The sequence below is a fragment of the Microcaecilia unicolor genome, chromosome 11, assembly GCF_901765095.1.
Source record: "Microcaecilia unicolor chromosome 11, aMicUni1.1, whole genome shotgun sequence".
Classification (NCBI taxonomy): domain Eukaryota; kingdom Metazoa; phylum Chordata; class Amphibia; order Gymnophiona; family Siphonopidae; genus Microcaecilia; species Microcaecilia unicolor.
Window position 1 is genome coordinate 138993033 of NC_044041.1, and position 27549 is coordinate 139020581.

A 27549-nucleotide genomic window follows, 5' to 3' on the forward strand; every position below is an offset into this window, starting at 1 on the left:
AGTACCTGAGGCAATGGAGGGCTAAGTAAGTTGCCCATGATCACAAGGAGCAGCATTGGGATTTAAACTAGGCATCCCTGGTTATCCAGCCCAGTGCTCTAATCACTAGGCTACTCCTCCATTCCGTTATGTATTCCTCCACAGTACACAGAAGTAAACAGTGTTTTTTTATGAACACATGTGAGAAATTCACTGCTAGGTCTGGGATGTTGTAGAAAGGTTGGTTAAGAGGATTTAATGCAGCAAAAAAGGGAGTAGGATGATCTGGCTCTTTCAGTAACCCAGGGAGAGACGTATGTCGTTACAAAGTCTTTATTAATGAGCATCAAGTGACTCGACACAGCAGCTGTGTTTCGGCGCCTATGCGCCTGCCTTAGGAGTCTAAAAGGACATACAACAATCATATATAAATCATGTTAAAGTCTGGATCATAAATCACAACATGTATATACTAAAAAAAAAAAAGCTTACATTTAAAAATTACATACACAAGTTAAAATAAAAATTAAACAAATGATCAGTTTCAAAAAAACTTATTACATGTATAAATATTGTAACATGTAAAATCAAACATACCAAGAATCTAAAAACATCAAACAACTTTGAAAATAGCCCGCTACATATAGGGCTGCATATAAACCATTTAAGATCTCATATTTAAAAGATTTTTTTATTTTTTAGATATATGTGTAAATGTGTGCTCTGGGCTAGTAACAACTGAGCTTCTGATGTTCCAAAGGGTTAAGAAGAAAGCAATTTTTCTTGAATGGTAAAGTAATTGGATGTCACGATCCTATAAAGGGAGCGGCATAAGTTATGGATGACACTATCAAACTGTGGAGAAAGAGTACCTTAAAAATTATAGGTAGCGGGCTATTTTCAAAGTTGTTTGATGTTTTTAGATTCTTGGTATGTTTGATTTTACATGTTACAATATTTATACATGTAATAAGTTTTTTTGAAATGCATCATTTGCTTAATTTTTATTTTAACTTGTGTATGTAATTTTTTTAGCATATACATGTTGTGATTTATGATCCAGACTTTTACATGATTTATATATGATTGTTGTATGATTTTTCTATGTCCTTTTAGACTCCTGAGGCAGGCGCATAGGCGCTGAAACACAGCTGCTGTGTCGAGTTACTTGATGCTCATTAATAAAGACTTTGTAATGACATACGTCTCCCTGGGTTATTGAAAGAGCCAGATCATCCTACTCCCTCTTTTTGCTGCACTACTGTTACGTAGGAATTGAGGGTTCCTCCACCACAGGTGACTGCAGGCTCATGTGCAGATATGTACTCAAACACTTCATTTTCTTCAGACATGCACACAATAAAGTTGCCCTCCCTGCAGAACCTTTGTGCGCATATGTTTGGCAGGCTTCCCCCAATTAGCACACAAGCTCTGCTTGATTTGAAATTTCCATATCATTAGCTTACCACATTGCCATTGTTTGTTTTCTTGCTAACACTGCAGTAGAAGTTATATACTTCGCCATCAGCCTGCAGCTTTGCTGCATGGCTTTCTGCATCAGTTCCTGAGAGAAATGACAAAACGGTACCCCCACAAAACTATGAGGACAATTCTATACCAATGCCGTGCACCGAGAGCCACTTCTATAATAACATCTGTGCACCAAGATGCCATTATAAAAGGCTAGGGTACACCCAAATTGGCATGCCTACATTTAGGCTTGACCCTGTACACCAGGTCAATGGCAGGCATAAATGGGTACAGCTAAGTGTGCTTGCAATGTGTGTAACTTATAATATTCTATAAGTTACGCATGTAATTTGGAGATACCAGTGCCCCTCCCATACTCCACCCATGTGTATGCCTTTCTTGCAGTTAAGCGCTAATGCACTTAGTCCTACCTTGTAGAACAGCGCATAGTGCAATTACATATATAACCACCAATTTTATTGACACGTATGTATGTGCACAAGGCATGTGAAACTGCAGGTACAGAGTTATAGAATTGCCCTGTATGTGATAACTTCTTTGTGTATGTGCCAACAAATTGCATGATTTTCATTATTATACAGTAAAATGCCTGTCACCCTGGATTTATTTACAGACAAACGTAAGTTCAAAGAGTAACAGAAAGATCAAAGGTAAGGTGAGAGGAATGAGTACATCAAATCCCCAAAATCTCCTTCATGTACCCTCTCTTCATGTTGTGAGACTTGAGGAATACCTATCATCAATCTTTAATATTGCAGGGCAAAAGCTGTGGAATTACCTACCATCTGAATTACTTTGAGAGGCATTTGGAGAAGAGATGATATAACTTGAGATGTTGCACTTATCAGCGATTTTTAAACATAAGATTAAGCAGGTTTTGTGATTTTACTTTTTGTTTGTCTTCATATTTTGATGTCATTGTACTCTTATTATGCTGTTCTGTAAGCTGCCAAGGATGGTAGATGGCGCAGCTTATAAATTTATAAATATAAATCAAATATTAATGAGGATGAACCTTAACCTTCCATTTTAAAGGACAACAATCAAAGTATTGTGGGAAGGCTAATTATCTGGTCAGATGAAAATGACTGCTGTTACTGGGCATTTTGGATCAGCTGGCTGAAAGCTATCATTTTCAAGAAACCTAAACCCATCTTTTGAACCTGCTGCCAGCTTCAGAAACAGCAGGATTTGGGAGATTTCGGTCCATTACACCATTAATATGTTTATCAAAAAGAAGCTAGTGATATGCTTACCCAGTAGAATAGTAACCTTAGGTTAGTTTGGATACAAGTAGTTAATGTTCCTTACTTGGTCTCATGAAAACATTTGTGGTTGGTCTTGGAAATGAAGAGGTTTTATTGCTCAGTGACATTTCTTTCTTCCTCCACTAGCTTTCCAGTTCTCATACACTGCTGTGTTTGGAGTGTATACGGCCTTCATATTCATCAGAACAGGTAAGAAAAGATGTATCTCTTTGTAATAGATTCTCACTTCCTTTACCTCATAATACATATTAATAAGGACTGGGTAGTGTGTCTGACCTAAGAGTCAATCACATTAAATAAGACCAGAGAACAGTATCCTGTTAAACTATAAAAGATGGTAATTTAAACAAATGTTCTTAAGCTGAGGACAACACACTAGACCCTGAAAGAAAGGTTGCTTGCAAAGAACAAAGAAGAAGTCTCTTAAGGAGACCCATCTTGATGGGTGGAACAAGTCCTGGGAGATGGAAGGGTGAAAGGTTCCAGAGAAAAAGAGGGGCAGTTTTTCCAGTTTTTGACAGTTCAGAGTCATGCTTGGGAGAGCTATGGGAGCAAATACTTGAAGTGTAGTCCTGAGAGTGCCCTGTATCAAAACTCTGAGAAAACCCTGTTTTACAGGACTTGACAACATATATTACTACTACTACTTAGCATTTCTATAGTGCTACTAGACGTATGTACCGCTGTACACTTGAACATGAAAAGACAGTTCCTGCTCGACAGAGCTTACAATCTAGTTAGGACAGACAAACAGGACAAATAAGAGATAAGGGAATTACTAAGGTGGGGATGATGAAATAAGGGTACTGAACAAGTGAGTAAGGGTTAGGAGTTAAAAGCAGCATCAAAAAGGTGGGCTTTTAGCCTAGATTTGAAGATGGCCAGAGATGGACCTTGACGTACTGGCTCAGGAAGTCTATTCCAGGCATATGGTGCAGCAAGATAAAAGGAATGGAGTCTGGAGTTAGCGGTGGAGGAGAAGGGTGCAGTAAGAGAGATTTACCCAGTGACCGGAGTTCCCGGGGAGGAGTGTAAGGAGAGAGGAGAGTGAATAGGTACAGAGGAGCTGCAGAGTGAATGCACTTGTAAGTCAATAAGAGGAATTTGAACTGTATGCGGAAACGGATAGGGACCCAGTGAAGTGACTTGAGGAGAGGGCTAATATGAGCATAGCGACACTGGTGGAATATAAGTCGTGCATCAGAATTTTGAACAGATTGAAGAGGAGAGAGATGGCTAAGTGGGAGACCTGTGAGAAGTAAGTTGCAGTAGTCTAAGCGAGAGGTGATAAGAGTGGATAAGGGTTCTGGTAGTGTGCTCAGAAAGGAAAGGGTGAATTTTGGTGATATTATAGAGAAAGAAACGACAGGTTTTAGCAGTCTGCTGAATATGTGCAGAGAAGGAGAGAGAGGAGTCTAAGATGACCCCAAGATTACAAGCTGATGAGACAGGGAGGATGAGAGTGTTATCCACAGAAATAGAGAATGGGGAAGAGGAGAGGTTGGTTTAGGGGGAAAGATAAGAAGCTCAGTCTTGGTCATGTTTAGTTTCAGATGGCGGTGAGACATCCAGGCAGCAATGTCAGACAGGCAGGCTGTGTATGGATGGTTTCTTAATTTCCCCCAGCATCAATAAATTAACTCCAGAAGTGGCATCCTCCACACCTTCAGCCCATGATACAGATCTCCCTTTGGTTGGGCAGGCTCCTAGGGGCTTCTACTCAGCTGCCTCTCCATGGATGTTGTCTCCACCCAACTCTTGGGAAAAGGGATCTGCATCCAGTACCACAGTAAAAATACTTCCAGGCTGCAGGAGGGTTGGCCTGTGTTCCAGGCTGAACGAGACCTGGTCTACACTAAGGTCTGCCGACGCACTCGGCATTCTTCTCAAAGCAGGATCTGTCGTTCCAGCATGCTGTGTTACAGTCCCCACCAACATAGTCTTAACCAGATGCCATGGAGCTGGAGGGAAAGTTCTTGGAGCCCCTTTACGCATCCCTATAGTGCCTCAACACCCAGTACAAGCAGGAACTTCCTCTTCGCAGGTAGAAAAGAGCAACACATTCGTGCATCTGCTCTTGATGCCATCTTGATTCTCTTCCCAAATCAGGGCTTCCTTTTCAATCACTGCATAGCTCCCTAGGAAATAGCTTCCTACTGATGTAGGCCATAGGGTGTACTTCACCATCCACTTCTTGGGCTAAGGGTGCCCCAAACCAAACATCTGATTCATCTGTCTTTACCACAAAGAGGCTGGCTGAAGTCTGAGCTAACCAGCACTGACTCAGAGCAGATGGCATTCTTCAAGGTCTGGAAAGCAGTGTCCAGTGTTGGCATCCAGTGCACCTTCTTAGGGGCCATCTTCTGCAAGAGGCGAGTTAGTGGCTCTGCTTTCTCAGCAAACCCTGGAATGAAGCATTGATTGGTAGTATTCAAGAAGTCCCAAGAAGGCTTGCACTTGCTTCTTGCACTGCGGTACTGATACTTCAATGCTCATTTCCACCTTCCAGGCCTGGGGTCTCACTTGGGCTTTCCCGACAGAGTACCCTATGGTTAGGATCTCATGCCCCCCCCCCCCCCCCCCCCCCCCAGGAACCATTTCTTAGGATTCAGTGTCAATCCAGTTGTCCGTAAACTATCCTGTTCCGCGTCCACCTGGATTAGGTGAATTTTCCAGTCTTTGCTGTAAATGATGATGCCATCCAGGTAGGTGGGCCTTGTAACCACCATTTGGCTTTACTAGGTGTTGAAATGTTGCAATAGCCCCATGAAGGCCAAAAGGCAGTATTGTAAACTGAAGCAGATTTTGGCACGTTGGAATAGCTCCCTGTCAGCTAGAGTAAGGTGTACCTGCCAGTACCCTATTGGTCCAGTGTTGAGATGAACTGGGATCCTCTCAGCCTTTCAGTCCTTTCCAGGCAGGAAATGGCATTCTGTTTCTAGAAATCAATACAAAACCAGATGCCCCCATCTTGTTTTGGTACCAGTACAATGGGGGATGACCAATTACTAGAGGTTTCCTCAATGACCTCCAGTTCAGCAATTCAGTGACCTCTTTAACCACGGCCTGCTGCCAGGCTTCCAAATTTGGTATGGGCGCTGTTGGGTCACCACTCTTGGATCCGTAATGATAAGTGTATCCAGCCTGACAGGCTGGAGAACACACCATCATTCTGGTGGACGAACAGCTCCAAATCAGCTTTGTGTGTCTGAAAATTGATCCTCCAAACGGAGCTTGCAGTGGTTTTTGGTGGTGTCAGTACCTCAGGTCCGAAACCATCCTCCTGGACCAGTGCGGCAGCCACTGGAGTCCATCTCTTTAATAAATTGATGTAAAATATTTTTGCTTTATTCATTTTGTCTGGTTGGGCCACCTTGTATTTGACAGGACCTGTCTTCTCTACTACCATATAAGGCCCTTGCCACTTGCATAGCAGTTTGCTTTCTGATGAGGGCAGAAAGGGGATAGGATTTGATATACTACCTTTCTGTGGTTAAAATCAAAGCACCTGGGGCATTGGAGGGTTAAGTGACTTGCCCAGAGACACAAAGAGCTGCAGTGGGAAATGAACTCAGTTCCCCGGGTTCTCTGGCCTCTGCACTAACCAATTAGGCTACACTCAGAAGGACTAGAGCTCTGTCCCCTGGCTTGAAGGTTCTTTGGCCCCTGCAACCAATGGTCTAGCCCTGAGAACCCGTTCAGGTGAAGGCCCCAGTGCTTCGACCAAGTGCAAGTCATCAGTTCAGACAGCACATTCTTCCCCCATTGGGCCTCCTTGACTATCCCATGACCCAGCACAACGGGATCCTACGACGGCATCAGCAACACTGAGTGGGAATGATAAGTAGTGACAGTTCCCTACTGCAGGAACACTCCTTGCACGAGTTTTGCTGAGGTGGATGCGGCTGCTGTGGGTATCGTGAGCATTTTGGTGGCGGGTCTTCGAAGACTCGAGCTACAGAGGAGGATGTCAGCTTCCCTCATTCCTCAGCATCGATCCTATGGTGAGAACCGGACACCGAAGGTTTTTATTTTTTAAATTTTAAGAAAACAAAACTGAGAGAGTTTGGCCAACACAATCCAGCACTGTGGGAAACCACAACACAATAAGTGAAGTCCAATATTACAGACGTGGGACCAAGCCCAGAGAGGGAAGATAGTAGCCACCACTGTGGGAACCACACCTGGCACAAATGGACAAACCCAACACCACAGAAACAAGCCCAGTCGGAGCTGAAATTCTAGAGCCTGCCTTGTGCTTGTATTCCTGATGATCCAATCTATACTCCAAGTGATTCAGCTTCCTTCTTCACCTTAACCCAAAATTGACTGCAACGACTGGTTGTACCCCCTCAAAAAAAGCCCTGGTACAAACACTTCTTCAAAACAGAAGTAATATCACAGCTAATATCCCCACACTTGGAAATAGGTGCCATTAAGAGTCAACTACTCTGCATTTTATTCTACAGACCACCAGGCAAAGAAAAGAGGCACAAGCAGAATTCATGGATTTCATCTCGCCAACTACAACATGTGCTTCTAATAGAAGATATCAATCTCCACCTAGACAATCCAGCCAAAGAAGACACCAAAGACTGATTAGAATTCCTACAAATGTGAGACTTATGTAGTCCTAAGACAAATATCACTCACACCAAGGCTCACATCGTAGTCCTACATGCATACAGATTCCTGGTAAATCATAATTTAAAAATAGATGAGTACTCCTGGAAAGAGACCCCGTGGTCGGGCCACCACAAATTAAGATTAACACTCTGCTGGAAGGAATCCTCTAACATGAGAAAAACAGCCCCGACATTCTATGGGTTGCGAGGCAAGATAGACACAGAAATTTCTGGGACAGAACATGTAACCACCCATGGACGTCCACAACCAACCCAACAGATCCCCTTCACGAATGGGAGGAAAGAAGCAAAATGATCCTAGATGAGATTGCCCCACTGAAAATAAAAAAACAGTAACGGTCAAAAGTTCTTCCCCTGGTTCACCAATGAACTTAGTGAACTGAAAAGGCTTTATGAAAGACAAGAAAGACTATGGTCCAAAGTCAAAACCACAATCAACAAGGAGGCTTGGAAGAAGGTAGTAAAGCACTACAAAAGCAACCTAAGACCAGCAAAAGTGAAATCTTACAAAGAACAAATCAGACCTAACTATCAAAACATTAAAGAAAAAAACTATATGGTCTAGTCCAGTGGTTCCCAAACGTGGTCCTGGAGGCACCCCAGCCAGTCAGGTTTTCAGGATACCCACAATGAGTATTAGTACCTAAGTACATGTAAGTATATAAGTATTGCCATACTGGGGCAGATCAAAGGTCTGTCAAGCCCAGCATCCTGTTTCCAACAGTGACCAATCCAGGTCACAAGTACCTGGCAATATCCCAAAACAGTACAATACATTTTATGCTGCTTATCCTAGAAATAAGCAGTGGCTTTTCCCCAAGTCCATTTTAATAATGGCTTATGGAATTTTCTTTTAGGAAGCTATCCAAACCTTTTTTTAAACCCCGCTAAGCTAACTACATTCTCTGGCAACAAATTCCATAGTTTAATTACATGTTAATTACGTTGAATGAAGAAATATTTTCTCCAATTCATTTTAAATGTATTACTTTGTAGTTTCTTTGTGTGCTCCCTAGTCCTAGTATTTTTGGAAACAAACAAAAAAGGCAACAGTCTCCTTACTATGATAGAGTAATAGTAAAAAAGGTAGACTAATAGAAAACATAAACATATGAAATAATTTATTGGTGTGAATCAAAAAACAAACCCGACGTGGCCACGTTTCGCCCTCAGGCTGCGTTAGGGGTCAAAACTAAGAAATAAAAACATAGACACAGATAGATAGATATCAAAACATCAAACATACTTGTATGTCATAAATTATTGCAAAACTTAGCTCAAAAGTATATGACAATAAATAATTTAAAAATATATAAATGAACTGATATCAAAATATACATGAATATTCAACTAAGTTAATAAAATTAAAAACCTTGAAATTCGTCATGTTATAACATATAAAATCAATCATGTAAACAATTCATCAAAACATGCATAATCAAAACACAAATGTCAAAAAAACATATGGAGAAGGAGGTGAATGATCAAAATATATGTACATACCTAAAAAAACAAGAGGTGATGGAATCCCCCTTCTTAAATACTTTTATTTAAAAACCTATAATAAAAATAATAAGAGAACAAATTCCTTAGAGCTCATTCAACACACAAAACTATTCACTATCATCCTGCTATCCACTATGATCCGATATAATATCTTTATCAACTTTAATATACAGTCAGTTATCCTTTGTACTCAGTAACTCTATTACATATATATAATTACTTCAGAAACAGAAGACTACATCTTCATTTCCATCTAACCCTGTATCACAATCTACAACCACAGAATGACTACTTCTCAATTTCTCTTAAAAACAAGTTCTAACATCCCTCTTTCTAAACAAGGTTAGTGTGGCTGCAATCCACAGCCATTCATTCAAAAGCACAACACATCTAATCCTTTATTGTTCTTAAATTTCAACCTGTGCTTATCTCTTGTTCCTAGTTTCAAAGCGAGTGTGTTTACTCACAGCATGTGGCTTTAACTTTGGGTCAAGAGTGATACAGCCATCGTTTACATAAAATCTTACAAGGAGCTTTAAAGACTCCTCTGGAGTCTTTCATGAGGTACTTTGTCAAATGCCTTTTGAAAATCCAGATACACAATATTGACCGGTTCACTTGTTGATCCCTTCAAAGAAATGTAATTGGTGAGCAAGATTTCCCTTCACTAAATCCATATTGGCTTTGTCTCATTAATCTGTGCTTTTGAATATGCTCTGTAATTTTGTTCTTCATAATAGTCTCTACCATTTTGCCCAGCATCGATGTCAGGCTCACCGGTCTATAATATCCCCGATCACCTCTTGAACCTTTTTAAAAAATCGGCATTACATTGGCCACCCTCCAATCTTCCGGTATTCATGAGAGAGATTAGCATGCACTGCCTCCACTGTATTTAAATATATCTCATGAATATTCATTGTGGATATACTGAAAGCCTGACTGGCTGGGGTGCCTCCAGGACCACGTTTGGGAACATTTCCTGTATTTTACCTACCACATGGATCACTGCACAGCTGGGCAACATCGCTGAAGGTACTCCATTTTGAGTTGGAATCCTGCATTTTCCACTGCTTTCTCTGCCACGTGGCGCTTTGCAGATAGGGGCAGCATCACTAAGGGTACTTCAGAAGGAAAGACTGCGGTTCCAGGGACCACCATGCCTTGCTGCACCAGAAGATCAACACACCCTACGGACCAGGTAGCAGATGTTCCCCTCACATCTACACGGCGGCGGCTTCTTCCTGAAAGGTATATTGATTCTGCTGACCTACTGCTACCGCGGGCAATTGTCCCCTCCTCCACAGACACTCGCCGTCGACAACCTCCATCATCACCACTCTCTGGGCTACTGGAGGAAAGCATTACGGAGCACGCAGCGCCAGGAGACTCCCTAGAAGGGCCCATCTCACCTACCACCGCCCACCACATGTTGGATGTCAGAGGCCCGTAACCTGCTGCCGCCCACCACCTGTTTGATGCCAGGGGCCCGTATCCTGAACTCATTGGAACAAGATGTCCGCCCTTGTGGGAATGATGGACAGGCCCACACAGCCAGTGCGGGAGGTCATTTGCGCTCCTCCTCGCCATCACATGCCTCGGGATCGATACGCACATCTCTCTCACCTGCAAACCTGCGTGGAGCTCACGCTTTCAACAGACAGACACAATGCAGCTCCAGCACCAAGCACCGAGAACAAGGGTCTTTCTCAGCAGGCAGCAGAGATGGCTCCGGTCGGCGTCACCACAGAGCCCGTAGGAGATCCTATGCATCCAGAAGCATCTCGAGGCATCGCAGCTCCGGTGCAAGCTCCAGAAGCCGCAGATCAGAATCTTGCCGCAGATGTCATAGATCTCCATCCTGTTGCAGGCGTCGACAACACCGTTCCTACTGTCGCTCCTACGACCACCATAGATCCCCCTCTTATCCTAGGCATGACCGCACCAGGTCCCGGAGCGTCCTCAGTGAGCATCACAGGACCACACCTCCACCTCATGGCAGATCCTCGTTCCGAGCTAGTCGAACCAACCGCCATGATGCTGCACGTGCATTGAACCGCGTGGCGCCTAATGAGGCTTCTGCATCAGCCATTATGCGTCCAGACGCTCCAGCAGGACTTCCTCAAGTCCCTGACAGCTACACGGCAGAATGTCAACCCTCTACAGTAAATAAACATCCTGCTGCATAAAGGAAGAAGAAAGGTAAGAAACATAAGCATTCCACACGGTCCAGTTCCTCATCGTCCTCTTCATCCTCTTCTTCCTCGTGTTCCTCCTCTTCTTCTTCTTCTTCCTCTCCCTCCCCTGCCCGGCCTACTGCACAGCCCTCTGTACCCGCCTCTGCATTCACCTACGGTGTTCCCCCAGAGCGCTTATGGCAGAAGCAGGGACCGTCCTTCTTTGTTAATTTGTACAGCGCTGCGTAACCCTAGTAGCGCTCTAGAAATGTTAAGTAGTAGTAGTAGTAGAAGGTTCCTAGCTCCCTTGGGAAAAAGGTTTAAAAGCGACAGTACTTTGACATATTCAAACTTGCAGAAGGCAGACGTAGACTGCATGCCAAAAAACGAGCAAAAAAGGGCGACCTGCTGCCAGACCACACCAGACTGATTCCACGGAACCTTGCATGTTGGGTGCTTTCCTATGCGCGCATGATGAGCATTGTATGCAGGAAACAGCATGACCAAATCGATCCAATGCTCTGCTACCTCGAAACAGTTCTCAGCATATATCGTGAGCATGAAGGACACGCCTGGCTAGCATACGACGAACATTTCAGGGACAAGATGAACTCTAACCCCCATATGGCATGGGATATGGACGATGGGGGCCTGTGGCTTCGGAATGTCCTCACTCGACCCAACATTGCACTATGCAGTTCTTCTCATTACAGAGATCAACCACAAGGAAAACAACAAGGGAGACCTGCCATGTTGTCACGAGATGTGTGCTGGAAGTATAACAAGGGTAGATGTACCATCCAAGATTGCAAGTACAAGCACTTGTGCGCCACATGCGGCGTTCCGCACCCCCTTGCCCTGTGCCCCAAGAAGGCAACCTTGCAACAGGGAGGACTGCAAGAACCTTGACCCATTCGCCAGGGCACCCACTCCCATTTGCTTAGACGCTATGAGGCCCTGGCTGTTACAATATCTTAAGTGACCTGACGCGAGCTTACTTCTGCATGGCTTTCAGGTTGGGTTCATCATACCATTCCAAGGACCCATTCCATTTATCACTTCCGCTCTGCCATCTCGCCGCAAGACCCATATTGCCCGTATTATCTCCGAGAAGCTGGCTGTTGAACTATCTGCGGGTCGCATTGCTGGGCCTTTTCTTCAACCTCCCTTTCCCAGAATGTTTGTTTCACCCCTAATGGCCGTACCTAAGAAAGAACGTGGAAAGTACCGCCTTATCCACAACCTTTCCTACTCTCCCAGTCACTCTGTGAATGACTCCATACCGGATAGCGCCACATCTGTCCACTACATGTCCTTTGATTCCGCGCTGGCCTTGGTCCGGGCGGCTGGTCAAGGTGCACTCATGGCCAAAGTGGATATTGAATTCGCTTTCCGCTTGCTGCCTATTCACCCACACTGCTTTCCGTTGTTAGGATTCTGCCATGCCAACCAGTTCTATTTTGACAAGTGCATGCCTATGGGATGTGCAGTCTCTTGCAACCTTTTCGAAGCATTCACTTCCTTCCTGCATTGGGTAGTGTCCCAGTGTGCCACCTCTCGCAGTCTCGTTCACTACCTTGATGACTTCTTATTTGTCGGGCCTAGGCTCTCCAGCACCTGCCGAAACCTCATGGATGTTTTCTACACGGTAGCCCATGAGTTCGGGGTTCCCATCGCATGCAGCAAAACCACCGGACCCAGCCCAGTCATTACCTTCTTGGGAATTGAGATAAATTTGTTAACCTAGACCACCAAGCTACCTGAGGACAAGCTGCGGGACCTTGCACAGAAAATACTCCATGCCCTTGCATCATCCAAGGTCACCCTCCATCAAATGCAATCTCTGATTGGCTCACTCAACTTTGCTTGCAGGGTCATCCCAATGGGCAGGGTGTTCGTCTGTAGGCTTGCCCTAGCTACAGCCGGTGTGTCACGCCCGCATCACCATCTGCGCATTACCCTGCCCATTAAGCAGGATCTACGCATCTGGCTCCGCTTCCTACAGGATTTCAACTGAAAAGCTTTGATCCAATTGGCCCCACTATCCAGCGCGTACCTCAACCTTTTCACAGATGCCGCCGGGTCCACAGGCTGCAGAGCATATTACAATGGGTCCTGGTTCGCCATCCCCTGGCCACAGCAGTGGACCTGCATGGGCCTCACCAAGCACATCACTTTCCTTGAACTATTCCCCATTGTCACAGCAGTTCATGTCTGGGGCGCTGCGCTGGCCAATAGAAGTGTAGTCCTTTGGTCGGACAACGCAGCGGTGGTAGAGATCATAAACAAACAGCACACTGCCCACGCGCTGCAGAGCTTCTCAGACATTTTGTGCTCCGTTGCTTGCAAATTAACCTGACAGCACGGGCAAAGCATGTACCTGGAGTAGACAACCGTATAGCTGATGATCTCTCACGTTTTCAATTTTCACTCTTTCAACAGCTTGCCCCCTTGGCGGACAAGGAACCAACTCCAGTTCCAGAACACTTATGGCATCTAGGAACAGCACCGCACACTGGCTCGTCACCAGCTCCTTAGCTGTTTCCACTCTGTGCACCTACCACAATGCCTTTTACCACATCTGCAAATATCTCCAACACCATGGATGGCGAGGCGGAACTGTTCCAGAACGTCTCATTGGTTGTTACATCACTGACGCTTTCGAGGGCGGCGTTCCCAGGACAGCGGTAATCTCACGCCTCACAGGCTTCGCCTTCTTCGCAAAACTATGCGGATGGGGCAATCCTCGCACAAGCTTCCTGATAAGGACACTGCTAAAAGGGTGGGCGCAGAGAGCCCCGATGCCCCCAGACGCCAGGCGCCCAGTGATGCACGAGCTCCTCCTCCTGTTATGGCTAGTGCTGGAAAAGTTGTGCTCGGACAACTATGAGGTTGTGTTGTTCAGGGCGGCATTCTCGTTGATCTTCTACGCTGCTTTACGCATAGGCGAACTTACTGTGCAATCCAAGACCAACCCGATCAGAGGATTACAGCTAGCCGACATATCCATAACACAGGAGCTGGTCCGCCTGCAAATCACTACGTCTAAGATGGACCAAGCGGGTAAGGGGCACACCATTATCCTACATGGTGTTCCAGATTTACAGACCTGCCCATTGGCCAACCTCTCTGCCTACCTAAAGGTTAGACCGCCAGTGGGTCTGCCCCTTGTGCTCCACCAGGATGCCAGCCCCCTCACCCGTTTCCAGTTCACGGCTGTCTTCCGACAAGCTCTCCAGGTAACTGGTCAGTGCCCAGCCAACTTTGGAACTCATTCTTTCCGCATAGGGGCAGCTACTGCGGCATTCCAGCATGGCCTCTCCTCCCATGCTATCCAGCAGCTGGGCCGTTGGAAATCCGCAGCGTACCGCACCTATATCCGACCTATGCAGCGCATCTAACCACTCCCTTCCTTTTACAGGTCAACTGTGGCATCAAGTAGTGTGGATCATTGGACACTCCTACGTGGCCAATGCTTACAAGCGTTTGACAGCTCGAAGCCCCGGCCTACACCTGGGTTTGGATAGTAGAGGAGCCCCATAATAAACAATCACATAGTGCCCGATAGCTTGACAACGGACCAAATCATAGTCCTCCCAAAACCGGGGAAAGACCTGCTATTTCTTGAATTCTATCATCCCATCTCCCTCCTATGTGTGGAAATTAAATTATTGGCGAAAACCTTGGCTAATTGCATAGCTCACGAACTACCGTCCCTTTTTTGGATTCTCAGTTGGGATTTGTTAAGAGATCACTAAGCAGTCAAAAATGTCAGGAAAATACTAGCATTGTTGGAATGGGTACATAAGGAACCTCAGAGTTCCCTCTTAATCAATTTGGCACAGAGAAAGCCTTCGATAGGGTTAAATCGGAGTTTGTTTAGTGTGCTGGAACATTATGGTATAGGAGATTGTTTTGGCCTGGCTCTTCGAGATCTGTATGCAGAACGATAAACTAGGGTTATAGTTAATGGGGTTTATCAGATGACTTTGTTATTAGTAGGGGCACTAGACGAGGGTGCCCATTAACTCTTCTTTTGTTTGTGTTAGCTTTAGACCCCCTTTTTAAGGGAAATTCAAGGGAATCCAGGGATTCTTGGGCTTTGGATAGGCAGTCAGGTTTTTTTTAAGTAGCAGTGTTTGCCGACGATTTGTTAGTCCACATCATTGAGGTGCATGAGTCTTAACCCACCCTGGTGCAAAGTTTTACGTAATATGGAGATTGCTCCATATTCACAATAGAATACCAAAACTCGAAGGCGTTGGCCATAGGGGAGGGCTTTCCTTTACGATGGGCTAAGGATTATTTCCGATATTTAGAGTTTCTTTTGCACTCTGATCAGCGTATGTGCATTCGTTGAACATCCAATATCTGCTGCAAGAAACTAAGAAGTATTTGACTATTGGGCTCATTTTCGAAAGAGAAGGACGTCCATCTTTCAACATAAAACGGAAGATGGACGTCCTTCTCCCAGGGACGTCCAAATCGGTATAATCGAAACCCGATTTAGGACGTCTCCAACTGCACTCCTTCACAAGGACAGCCAAAGTTCAAGGAGGCATGTCAGAGGCGTAGCGAAGGCGAGACTTGGGCATGTCTAACACTTGGACGTCCTTGACCCATAATCGAAAAAAACAAGGACATCCCTGACGAACACTTTGACGTTTTCACTCGGGTCTGTTTTTCTTATGACTAAGGCACAAAAAGGTGCCTGAAATGACCACATGACCACCAGAGAGAATCGGGGATGACCTCCCGTTACTCCCCCTGTGGTCACTAACCCCCTTCCACCCTCAAAAAACATCTTTAAAAATATGTCGTGCCAGCCTGTATGCCAGCCTCAGATGTCATACTCAGGTCCATGACAGCGCATGCAGGTCCCTGGAGCAGTTTTAGTGGGTACTGCAGTGCACTTCAGACAGGCGGACCCAGGCCATACCCCCCTACCTGTTACATTTGTGGAGAGAACAGCAAGCTCTCCAAAACCCACCACAGACCCACTGTACCCATATATAGGTGCCCCCTTCACCCGTAAGGGCTATGGTAGTGGTGTACAGTTGTGGGTAGTGGGTTTTAGGGGGCTCAGCACACAAGGTAAGGGAGCTATGTTCCTGGGCACAATTTATGAAGTCCACTGCAGTGCCCCCTAGGGTGCCCGGTTGGTGTCCTGGCATGTCAGGGGGACCAATGCACTACAAATGCTGGCTCCTCCCACGACCAAATGGCTTGCATTTGACTGTTTTTGACCTGGACATCTTTGGTTTTGAAAATTGCCAAAAGTCAGAAACGTCCATGTCAAGGGACGATCAAATCTAGGGACATCCAAATTTAAGGATTTGGACATCCCTGACGGTATTTTTGAAACGAAAGATGGACGTCCATCTTGTTTCAAAAATACAGGTTTCCCCACCCCTGGATTTCGCCAATTTGCAAAGACATCCAAATCGCAACTTTTTTTTTTGTTGTTGTTACATTTGTACCCCGTGCTTTCCCACTCATGGCAGGCTCAATGCGGCTTACATGGGGCAATGGAGGGTTAAGTGACTTGCCCAGAGTCACAAGGAGCTGCCTGTGCCGGGAATCGAACTCAGTTCCTCAGTTCCCCAGGACCATAGTCCACCACCCTAACCACTAGGCCACTCCTCCACTTGGACGTCCCTTTCAAAAATGCCCCTCCATGTGGTCTAATTTGCCATTGTCTTTAAGCGGTCTCTGTTACATAAACATTTTTCCAAAGAGCTATATGTTTTGCAGACTCTCCCTGTCAGACTGTTAAAGAAATATTTAAGAAAATCAAATAATTTGGTTGGAACTTTTTTGGGGGGTGGTAGGAAGCCTAAGTTAAGGTTATCCTTCCTTTATGGGAATTGTAGAAGGGGGGCTTGACATGAGGAAATTTAAACAAGCTTGTTTGGCCTGGCACTTGAAAGACTGGATAATGGGAACTCAGGATTATTCTCCCCTAGAGGTAGAAGAAACTTTATTCGCCCCTTGGCATGTTCACTATTTACTCAACGCCCAATTCATCTGTTTGGGGTTGATTTTCGCAGTTGCCTTTTGCGTTCTTTAAAGGAGCTTGGGAAGGAGCTGGTGAGCATATGGAGTAGTCAATCTGTATGTACTGCTTTATTTCCAATTCATGGTAACAGCAAATTTACTTCAGGGCAGCCACTAATCACAGCTGTGGCAAAAGGAATTACTTCAAGGTTTAGTCCAATATTTGAAAATGACTACAATATTGCAACGATGCTTCTTCCAAAGTTCAAGTTGTTATCTACCAGAACAAAAACAGTATGAGAAGATGCAGCTGATGTCAGAGCAAGTGGTGTAGTTCCACTTTCATTTGTACAGGAGTTAGCTTCCAAGGAAAAGACTGCTGCTGGAGGTGAAAATGCCTTTGATTTTTCTGTCCACTGCAAAGAACCAGCAGCTGAATCTGGAACAAAGGAAGAGGTTGAGGATTACCTGGAATATTCAGACGCTTCCCCAAACAGCTTGCTTGCATTTCCAAGAGTGGCAAAAGCTCTTACCAAGTTCAATGCTGCACTGGAAAGGGTCGATGTGGAGCATCTGTTTACGCTTTCCAAAAATACTAGGACAAGGGGGCACGCGATGAAGCTGCAGTGTAGTAAATTTAGAATGAATCGGAGGAAATGCTTCTTCACTCAACGCGTAGTTAGACTCTGGAATTCATTGCCGGAAAAAGTGGTTAAGGCGGTTGACTTAGCAGAATTTTAAAAAGGGTTGGACGGCTTCCTGGAGAAAAAGGCCGTAGAATGTTATTGAATGGACATGGGAAAATCCACTATTTCTGGGATGAGCGGGACAAATTGTTTGTTCTTTTGGCCGCTGTCGGAGGCAGGGTGCTGGGCTCGATGGACCCTTGGTCTGTCCCAGCATGGCGAAACTTATGTACTTATGTAGTTCCCAGCAGTGCAGCATATTGAGAATTCTGAGACTAAACGTAAAGCAGAGTAATCATAAAGGGCCTGATATTCAGCCATTGGTGGGTAGCGTGTTTGCTGTCTGCCACTGGCATTAAACCCGGATATTCAATGCCAGGCCATTTCCAGCAACTGGCATTGAATATCTGGGTTTATTTTGGCTACTAAAAATTTAACCGGCTAGGCTGATATTCAGCGCTAACCAGTTAACATTTTAGCAGACAAAGATAAGCCTGCTATTTAAGTGCCCTATTTTGACTGCTCAGCATAGCTGGTTTGGCGCTGAATATCTGCGCCTAACTGGCTATGATGTGCGATATAGCTGGTTAGCGGCTAGCCACTAACCAAGATACTCAGCAGGAGATAACTGGTTATCTCCTGCTGAAAATCTGCAGTTAGGCGCTTAAATGCTGTTGAACCAGCCAGGAGCCGTTGCTGGCCAGTTAAATAGTTTTTAATATCGGGGTGGGGGGGGGGGGGTTATATAGCATTAGTTAATTAGTGATTTGGTAAGAATGTATCAACTATGTTTTTAAACATTAAGCACATTTCTTCCTAAGTGCAACGGTTGTGCAATTGATTTTAAGGCAAATTAAAATGCCACTAAGTAGTTAACTACTTTTGCAGTACTTGTCTCATGTAGCTAAACTTCTACAAACAGAATAAAGCACATAGAAAGCCCAACCAAAAAATGTTAAACCTTAAACATCAAAGAGGAGCAGAGCAGGGGAGTAGCCAGACAACAGATTTTGGGTGGGCCTAGGCAAGAAGTGGGTGGGCACCAAATGTTCTAACCCCCCCCCCCCCCCCACCAAAAGATATCTCATCTGGCAGGAAAATGCTTCTTTCCACCCTGGCAGTCTGCAACAGGCATGAGCTGAAAACTGAACATGCGCAGGTGCCAGTATCATGGAGAGTAGCGTTTTCATTACCATCAGGGGGAAGTCTTCAGCTGGTAGAGCTTGGGATCTCCACCAGCTACTGCTAAGCATGTGCTACTGTTGGGTGGGCCTGAGCCCTAAGTGGATGGGCCCTGGCCCACCCAGGCCCACCTGTGGCTACGCCACTGGAGCAGAGGGTCAGGAGACCTATGACTGTTATTAGCCCGCTTGAGGTTGGCCTTCACTAAAGAAATTTGCACAGCTGCAAAATGGTCTTCAGTCCACATATTCACATCACATTATTGTTTGGAGCAAGACTCTTGACATGACAATCAGTTTAGCCAAACAGTTCTCCAGAATATATTTTGGGTTTAGAATCCAACTACAGCCTCCTAAGCTCATTTATTTCTGTTCCATGTTACCTTCCAAAAAATAATAGTAAGAGGGACTCCTGGTCATTTAAATACCTTGCGCAGGGCTTTCCAGGGATATCTAGCAGCATTTAACCAGGTAATGCTGCTGAATATCCCCTCTAACCACCTATGCCGAAACCAGCTAGTTTGTGGGCAGTCTAGGAGTGGAGCAGAAACTTAGCAGGTTAGGGGTGATTTTCAGTCCTATAACTGGCTAAGTAATGGCATAAAATTAGGACAGTCATTTTATGCCAAACCAAACTTCTCATCTTTCCCCGTAAACTCACCGCTTCTCTTCCCCCTTTCTCTATTTCTGTAGATGGCACTCTCATTCTCCATGTCTCATCAGCTCGTAACCTTGGGGTAGTCTTCGACTCCTCTCTCTCCTTCTCTGCTCACATTCAGCAGATTGCCAAAACCTGTCACTTCTTTCTCTATAACATCAGCAAAATCCATCCCTTCCTCTCTGAACACTCTACCAGAACCCTCATCCACACTCTTTTTTTTTTAATTCTTTATTTATCATTTTTCATTTATTTACAAGCTTGCTCATCCACACTCATCACCTCTTGCCTAGATTATTGCAACCTGCTTCTCACTGGCCTCCCACTTAGCTATGTCTCTCCTCTTCAATCTGTCCAAAACTCTGCTGTGCGACTCATTTTCCGCCAGAGTCACTATGCTCACATTAGCCCTCTCCTCAAGTCACTTCACTGGCTCCCTGTCCGTTTCCGCATTCAATTCAAACTTTTCTTACTAACTTATAAGTGCATTCACTCTACTGCTCCTCAGTACCTCTCCGCTCTTGTCTCTCCATACGCCCCCACTCGAGTACTCCATTCTGTGGATAAATCTCTCCTGTCTGACCCCATCTCCGCTACTGCTAATTCCAGACTCCGTTCCTTTTTTCTCGCTGCACCTCATGCCTGGAATAGACTTCCCGAGCTTGTACGTCTTGCCTCGTCCTTGGCCGTTTTCAAATCCAGGCTAAAAGCCCACCTCTTTGACACTGCATTCGACTCCTAACTACTACTCACTTGCCCTGAGTACCTTTTATCCCTTACCTCTTAGTAGTTCTGTCTGTTTGTCTGTCCTATTTAGATTGTGAGCTCTTTGAGCAGGGACTGTCTTTTCGTGTATGATGTACAGCGCTGCGTATGCCTTGTAGCACTATAGAAGTGATAAGTAGTAGTAGTAGTAGTAGACAGTAAAACAGCTGTCCTAACTTTATGCGGCGATTTAACTGGGCACCAGTCTGAATAGCGTCCGGTTAATTTCTGGGTCGGCAGTCATACCTGGATAGTCAATGCTGGGAGCGTGCATGCTGTAGCATTGAGTATCTGGGGTTAAGTCAGCCCGCGGTTGGAAGCAACTTGTAAGTCATTCACTGCTGCAGGCTGAATATTAACCGAAGACTTCATAAGGTTATGTTCACTTTGTTCCATAGCCTTGCCTGGTGCAAGGCTTCCAGTTTTTTATTCCTCCTTTTTTTTGTTGAAGGCAACCTGTAGCTAGAGAGTTCCACATGTAAGAAGATTTATATCTTGCTTGTCCTCAGAAAAAAAAGATACTTACCCACAGCAGGAGGACAGGAGGACAGTAGATATATATTCGTGCCAGTGCTTTTTTTGTAGAAAAAAAGGTGCCAGTAGTTCACGAAAAAAAAGAGCAGCCCTGCACTTGGGAGTTGCCTGACTCTTTTTTTTTTTTTTTAATGTAAAAAGCATTGGGCCTAATCAGCTGGCAGCAGTCAGTGTTTTGCTAACCGCCAGTGGATTTATCCCTGAACGTTCCCTGCCAGGCCATGTCCGAGCTCTAGCATTGAGGGGCCCTTTTACAAAAGCACCTTAGGCTATATGCGCAAGTAGTGCACGCCAGTACTCATTATGAGCGGGGTCACCACATATGACTCCACCCCTATTATAGCCACACCCCTTATACTAGCTGTGGCGCATATAAACTGACATCATTGAAAATATTATACTAGTATAGGAGAAAAAAATAACGTGATTTTTTTATCATTAATTTCTGTAAGCTGTTATAGCTCCGGTATACCCAGTGCAAAATAAGACAGCAGTTGTAAATTCTCAAATTGGACATATTCCAAACACTAAAATGAAAATAAAATTATTTTTTCTACCTTTGTTGTCTGTTTTCTATCCATATTGGTCCCAGTCTCTGATTCTGCTGCTCTCTATCTGTTCTCTTAACTCCGTTTCCAGGGCTTCCTTTCCTCCTTTCTTCTTCATCCATAAGTAAAAGCTGTGTCCTCCTCCATGGAACTGACTGGAGGAGGTATAACATGGATTCAGCTTTTGCCTATTTTCTCCATCCATGTGCAGTTTTTTCTCCTCTTTCCCCTTTCCCTCATCTCCATCCATGTGTATCTTCTTTTTTCTTTCCTTCCCTCTATCCATGTCCAGCACTTCTCCTCTCTTCTTCCCTCCATCCATGTCCAGCATTTCTCCTCTTTCTTCCCTCCCCTGTATCCATATAAAGCAATAATTCTCTCTCCCCTCTCCTCCATCCAGCATTTCTCTTCTCTCCCCACCAACTCCTCCATCCATCCATTTCCAGCATTTCTCCTCTCTTCCCTGCCCTCCCCTCCCATCCATGTGCATCCCCTTCCTGTCTTCCCTTCCCTCCATCCATGTCCAGCATGTCTCCTCTCTCCCCTGCCCTCCCCTTCCATCCATGTCCAGCGAATCTCTCTTCACTGACCTCCCCTCCCATCCATGTGCATCCCCTTCCTGTCTTCCCTTCCCTCCATCCATGTCCAGCATGTCTCCTCTCTCCCCTGCCCTCCCCTCTCATCCTTGTACAGCGATTCTCCTCTGCCCCCTGTCCTCCCCTGCCATCCATGTCCAGCGATTCTCCTCTCCCCTGGCCTTCTCTCCCATCCATGTCCAGCGATTCTCCTCTCTCCCCTGCCCTCCATGTCCAGTGATTCTCCTCTCTCCCCTGCCCTCCCCTCCCATCCATGTCCAGCGATTCTCCTCTCTCCCCTGCCCTCCCCTCCATGTCCAGCAATTCTTCTCTCTCCCCTGCCTTCCCCTCCCATCCATGTCCAGCAATTCTCTCTTCCTTACCCTCACCTCCCCATCCATGTTCAGCATGTCTCCTCTCTCCCCTGCCCTCCCCTCTCATCCATGTCGTTTCTCCTCTGCCCCCTGTCCTCCACTGCCATCCATGTCCAGCGAATCTCTCTCCCCTGACCTCCCCTCTCATCCATGTCCAGCAATTCTCCTCTGCCTCCTCTCCTCCCCTGCCATCCATGTCTAGCGAATCTCTCTCCCCTGACCTCCCCTCTCATCCATGTCCAGCAATTCTCCTCTGCCTCCTCTCCTCCCCTGCCATCCATGTCCAGAGATTCTCCTCTCCCCTGCCCTCCCCTCCCATCCATGTCCAGCAATTCTCTCTTCCCTGCCCTCCCCTCCCATCCATGTCCAGCAATTCCCCTCTCTCCCCTGCCCTCCCCTCCATGTCCAGCTATTCTCCTGTCTCCCTTGCCCTCCCCTCCCATCCATGTCCAGCAATTCTCTCTTCCCTGCCCTCGCCTCCCATCCATGTCCAGCATGTCTCCTCTCTCCCCTGCCCTCCCCTCTCATCCATGCCCAGTGTTTCTCCTCTGCCCCCTGTCCTCCCCTGCCAACCATGTCCAGCGAATCTCTCTCCCCTGACCTCCCCTCTCATCCATGTCCAGCAGTTCTCCTCTGCCTCCTCTCCTCCTCTGCCATCCATGTCCAGCGATTCCCCTGCCCTCTCCTGCCATCCATGTCCAGCGATTCTCCTTTCCCCTGCCCTTTCCTGCCATCCATGTCTAGCGATTCTCCTCTCCCCTGCCCTCCCCTCCCATCCATGTCCAGCAATTCTCTCTTCCCTGCCCTCCCATCCCATCCCATCCCATCCATGTCCAGCGACTCTCCTCTCTCCCCTGCCCTCCCCTCCATGTCCAGTGATTCTCCTCTCTCCCCTGCCCTCCCCTCCCATCCCATCCATGTCCAGCAATTCTCTCTTCCCTGCCCTCCTCTCCCATTCATGTCCAGCATGTCTCCTCTCTCCCCTGCCCTCCCCTCTCATCCATGTCCAGCATGTCTCCTCTCTCCCCTGCCCTCCCCTCTCATCCATGTCCAGCATGTCTCCTCTCTCCCCTGCCCTCCCCTCTCATCCATGTCCAGTGTTTCTCCTCTGCCCCCTGTCCTCCCCTGCCATCCATGTCCAGCGAATCTCTCTCCCCTGACCTCCCCTCTCATCCATGTCCAGCAATTCTCCTCTGGCTCATGGGCGTAGACTGGGGGGGGGCGGGGGGGCAATGCCCCCCAAACGACGACGACGTGACGGCACCAGTAGTGAAAAAAAAAACAAGCAGGCACGCGCTGGTCTCCCTTCGCTTCACTTCCCTGCCCTCTCTGTCTGCGTCCCGCCTTCCTCTGATGTCATTTCCTTTTGGGTGGGACGCAGACAGAGAGGGCAGGGAAGCGAAGCGGACGGAGACCAGCGTGTCTGTCTACCCCCTCTCTTCCTCCCTCCCTCCTGCACAGGCAGCAGTCTTTTTCAGCATTCCTGGCAGCGGTAGCGACGTACACGCTGCCTTCGGCTCTGCCCCGAAGCCTTCTCTTCAAGTTCCTGTTCCCGCATAGGTGGGAACAGGAACTTGAAGAGAAGGCTTCCGGGGCAGACCGAAGGCAGCGTGTACGTCGCTACCGCTGCCAGGAACACAGAAAAGCTGAAAAAGACTGTTGCCTGCGCTGCACCAGGGAGGAAGATAGGGGGTAAACGGAGTCACGATCCTGGACCTCGTGGGGGGGGGGGGCAGCAGAGGGAAGATGGATGGGACTGGGAGGGGTGGGGAGCTTGGAGCAAGAGATGGATGGGACTGGGAGGGGTGGGGAGCAGAGGGAAGATGGATGGGACTGGGAGGGGTGGGGAGCTTGGAGCAAGAGATGGATAGGACTGGGAGGGGTGGGGAGCAGAGGGAAGGAGCAAGAGATGGATGGGATTGGGAGGGGTGGGAAGCAGAGGGAAGGAGCAGGAGATGGATGGGACTGGGAGAGGAGGTGAGCAGAGGGAAGGAGCAGGAGATGGATGGGACTGGGAGGGGTGGGGAGCAGAGGGAAGATGGATGGGACAGGGAGGGGTGGGGAGCTTGGAGCAAGAGATGGATGGGACTGGGAGGGGTGGGGAGCACAGGGAAGCCTACTGGAAAGAAGACACTGCATAAAACAGAAGACACTGGGACCAAAGCGAATAGAAAAACTAAATGATCAGACAACAAAGCTAGAAAAAATTATTTTATTCAGAATGTATTAATTGAAATGTGCATCTGTGGAACAGAGTCACGTGACGCTATGTACCGGAGCAGTCGAGGCTAGACTAGCTCCAGGTACCTCCTTGTAATTCCCATCGAATTAACTCCAGAAACAAGGCGGTGTGAACCACAATTGCTAGCGGAAAGCTGACACATTAAGATTCTGCGGCCGAAAGAGAAATTGATAGCAGGTATGACGGCTAAATCGCTAAAAAAGGACAGAGACAAGAGTAAAGCGCTGGAAGACAAAATGGCGGCCCCAGCGAGCCCGCCAACTTCTGCAGTCGGGTCGGCGTGGGCAGCGGAGATTGTGGGAGAGGTGACGACCGCGATGGAGGCGATCCTAGATAAAAAGTTGGAAGGCTTGAATTCAAAACTGGAGGGATTACAAAATCATATGGCGCAATTGAGCCAAGACCTGGTAGCGCATCAGCAGCGCACGGGGGCCCTGGAAGACCGTACGGGAGTTGTAGAAGAAAAATATGCTAAACTTCAAAAGCTGGTAGAAGATCAAGCTGAGAAACTCGAGGATCTAGAAAATAGATCCCGACGTAATAACTTACGCTTCGTGGGGCTCCCCGAAGAAATCAGCGATAAAGAACTGCGTACTTTTCTTGAAACATGGCTGATGAAAGAACTAAAATTGAGCACAGAGCTGGGCCCATTGCAAATTGAAAGAGCACACCGCATGGGGATGCAGAGAGCGGGTGACGCCAGACCCAGGATAGTTATCTGCCGTTTCCTGAATTTTGTTCAAAAAACAGCGATATTGCAAGCTATGAGAGGAGGTATGGCTCTTAAATACAATAACCAAAAAATCCTTTGCTTCCAGGACTACTCGGCGGCAGTTGCGGCGAAGAGAAGGAGCTTTTCACCAATTTGCTCCCAATTAATCCAACATAAGGTTAAATTTGCCTTGCTGTACCCGGCGAAACTACGGGTAACCCATCAGTCTGCGACGAAAACCTATGAAACAACACAAGCGGCACAAGACTTTGTAAAACAACTGCTGCAGACGAGAGATGAATAAGGTAAAGAAAGGCACATGTTACAACTGAAAGTTATTCAAGTAAAGAATTGCTTCCTTTGGCGGCAAGCGGCGGACATTTACAATGCGCAGAATAATTTAAGTAAGTTTTGAAGTATGATCTGCTGCTGACTCTTGAACAAAAGAGGAGCATTGGGATGCGAATTAAAAGACAATGGAGAAACTAATTGGAGCTCCATAGAAGTAATATTTGTTACTATACTGGGATGTTGGCAACTCTGAAATATAATAGAAGTGGACATATTAGTGAGAATGACCAGCAGGCTTCGGAGAAATAGATTGGAGAGAAGCAGGAGAGAAAGGGACTGCTATAAGAGGTCTAAAGAGATCAAGATTTAAATCCTCCGGCTTTGCTGAGTTATTACAGAACAAATGGTTTAATTATCTGATCGGCTGATTGACCCAACACCAGGGAGGTGAAATACAGTCTGTTAAAGTTGGGAACCAAGCCTATGGATGAAGACATGATGATATGCGGAAGAGAGTTCAGATAACTGTTTTGGTTTTATATACTTCTGCACTTCATTGCAGGCTAACAGAACTGAGAGAATAATCAAAGAATGGTTGAAATGGTAAAATTGTTTGACAGTTATAGGAAGTTGTAGTAGGTTCACATGATTGGAGCATTTTTGCGGGATAATATATGGGAAAACTGTAAACTTTAAATCTGGGGAAAAAGGAGTTAAAGGGAATATAGAGGCTCTTACATGTAAATGAGAGTACAAGTTAAACCGGTTTAAGGAGCGGGGAATAGCAAGGGGGGGGGGTCAAACGTGACTAAATTCCTTGGGGGGAATTAGCAGGGATAATAAAAGGGGATGGGGAGGGGGATCTGGGAGGAGAAGGGGAGTTATAGGGGAAGGGGATTCAGATTGTCATAAGATGGAAAACTCAAAGGGTAAATATAAACACTACAGAGGTAAAGAGGAATTGGAACACACTAACCTACAGCACACAGAGGTAACTGAGAGGGGTCACGGGCTGGGGTGGCCTCTTTTAGAAGATAAAAGGTTTCAATGGCAAATAGGATGTTTTTATGTTCCTTAAATGATAAAAATTGTAACATGGAATGTGGGTGGTATTAATTCACCCATCAAAAGATCAAAAATTTTGAAATATCTGCAAAGAATTCAAGCTGACATAGCTCTTTTACAAGAAACACATCTCTCGGATAAAGAACATGAAAAGCTGGCTAGGTGGTGGGTAGGACAGTGTGTAGCCGCACCAGCTAAAGGGAAAAAGGGAGGAGTAGCTATTCTAATCAGGAAAGGGCTGGTGACAGAAATGAGTGATGTGACTAAAGATCAAGAGGGGCGCTATGTTTTTGGTAAGGTGATAATAGCAAGACAGCAGGTACTATTAGGCAGCATATATGCTCCCAATCACTTTGAGGCTCAATTTTACAGAAGTTTGGTGGACATACTTACTGCAGTAGACCCCATCCCATTAATCCTAGGAGGGGACTTTAACATGGTGTGTGATCCAGAACTGGATAAATCTCAGCCTCCTCCTACGCTAAAACACTGGCCCTCGAGAGGGCTGCCCAATCTTTGCACTGTATTAGACCTGTTAGATGTATGGAGAGTGTTACATCCACAAGATAGGGACTATACTCATATATCAAGGGCGCATAATACCCAATCGAGGATAGATTATATACTGATGTCTCGATCACTGCTGGGAGGGGTTAGAGAGTCGAGAATAGGACCATACGCTATTTCAGACCACGCAGAAGTATGGGTGAAGTGGCAACCAGCGGGGATGGAAGAGAAAATGAGATGGTGGTCTTTTCCGAGCTATTTAGTCAAAGATATAGGCTTTAAAGAGGGATTGTTGGCTAAATGGGATGAATATAAAGCTACTAATGAAAACTCAGTTGAGAGTGCCT

General features: G+C 46.1%; 1 protein-coding gene across 1 annotated transcript in view; it reads left to right on the forward strand.

Moving 5' to 3' along the window:
• The window catches only part of RCE1 (Ras converting CAAX endopeptidase 1), a 479525-nt gene that overhangs the window by 429747 nt on the left and 22229 nt on the right, over positions 1–27549 (forward strand). The window contains 1 exon segment of the mRNA XM_030220027.1: positions 2865–2927. Coding sequence (XP_030075887.1) covers positions 2865–2927 — 63 coding nt within the window.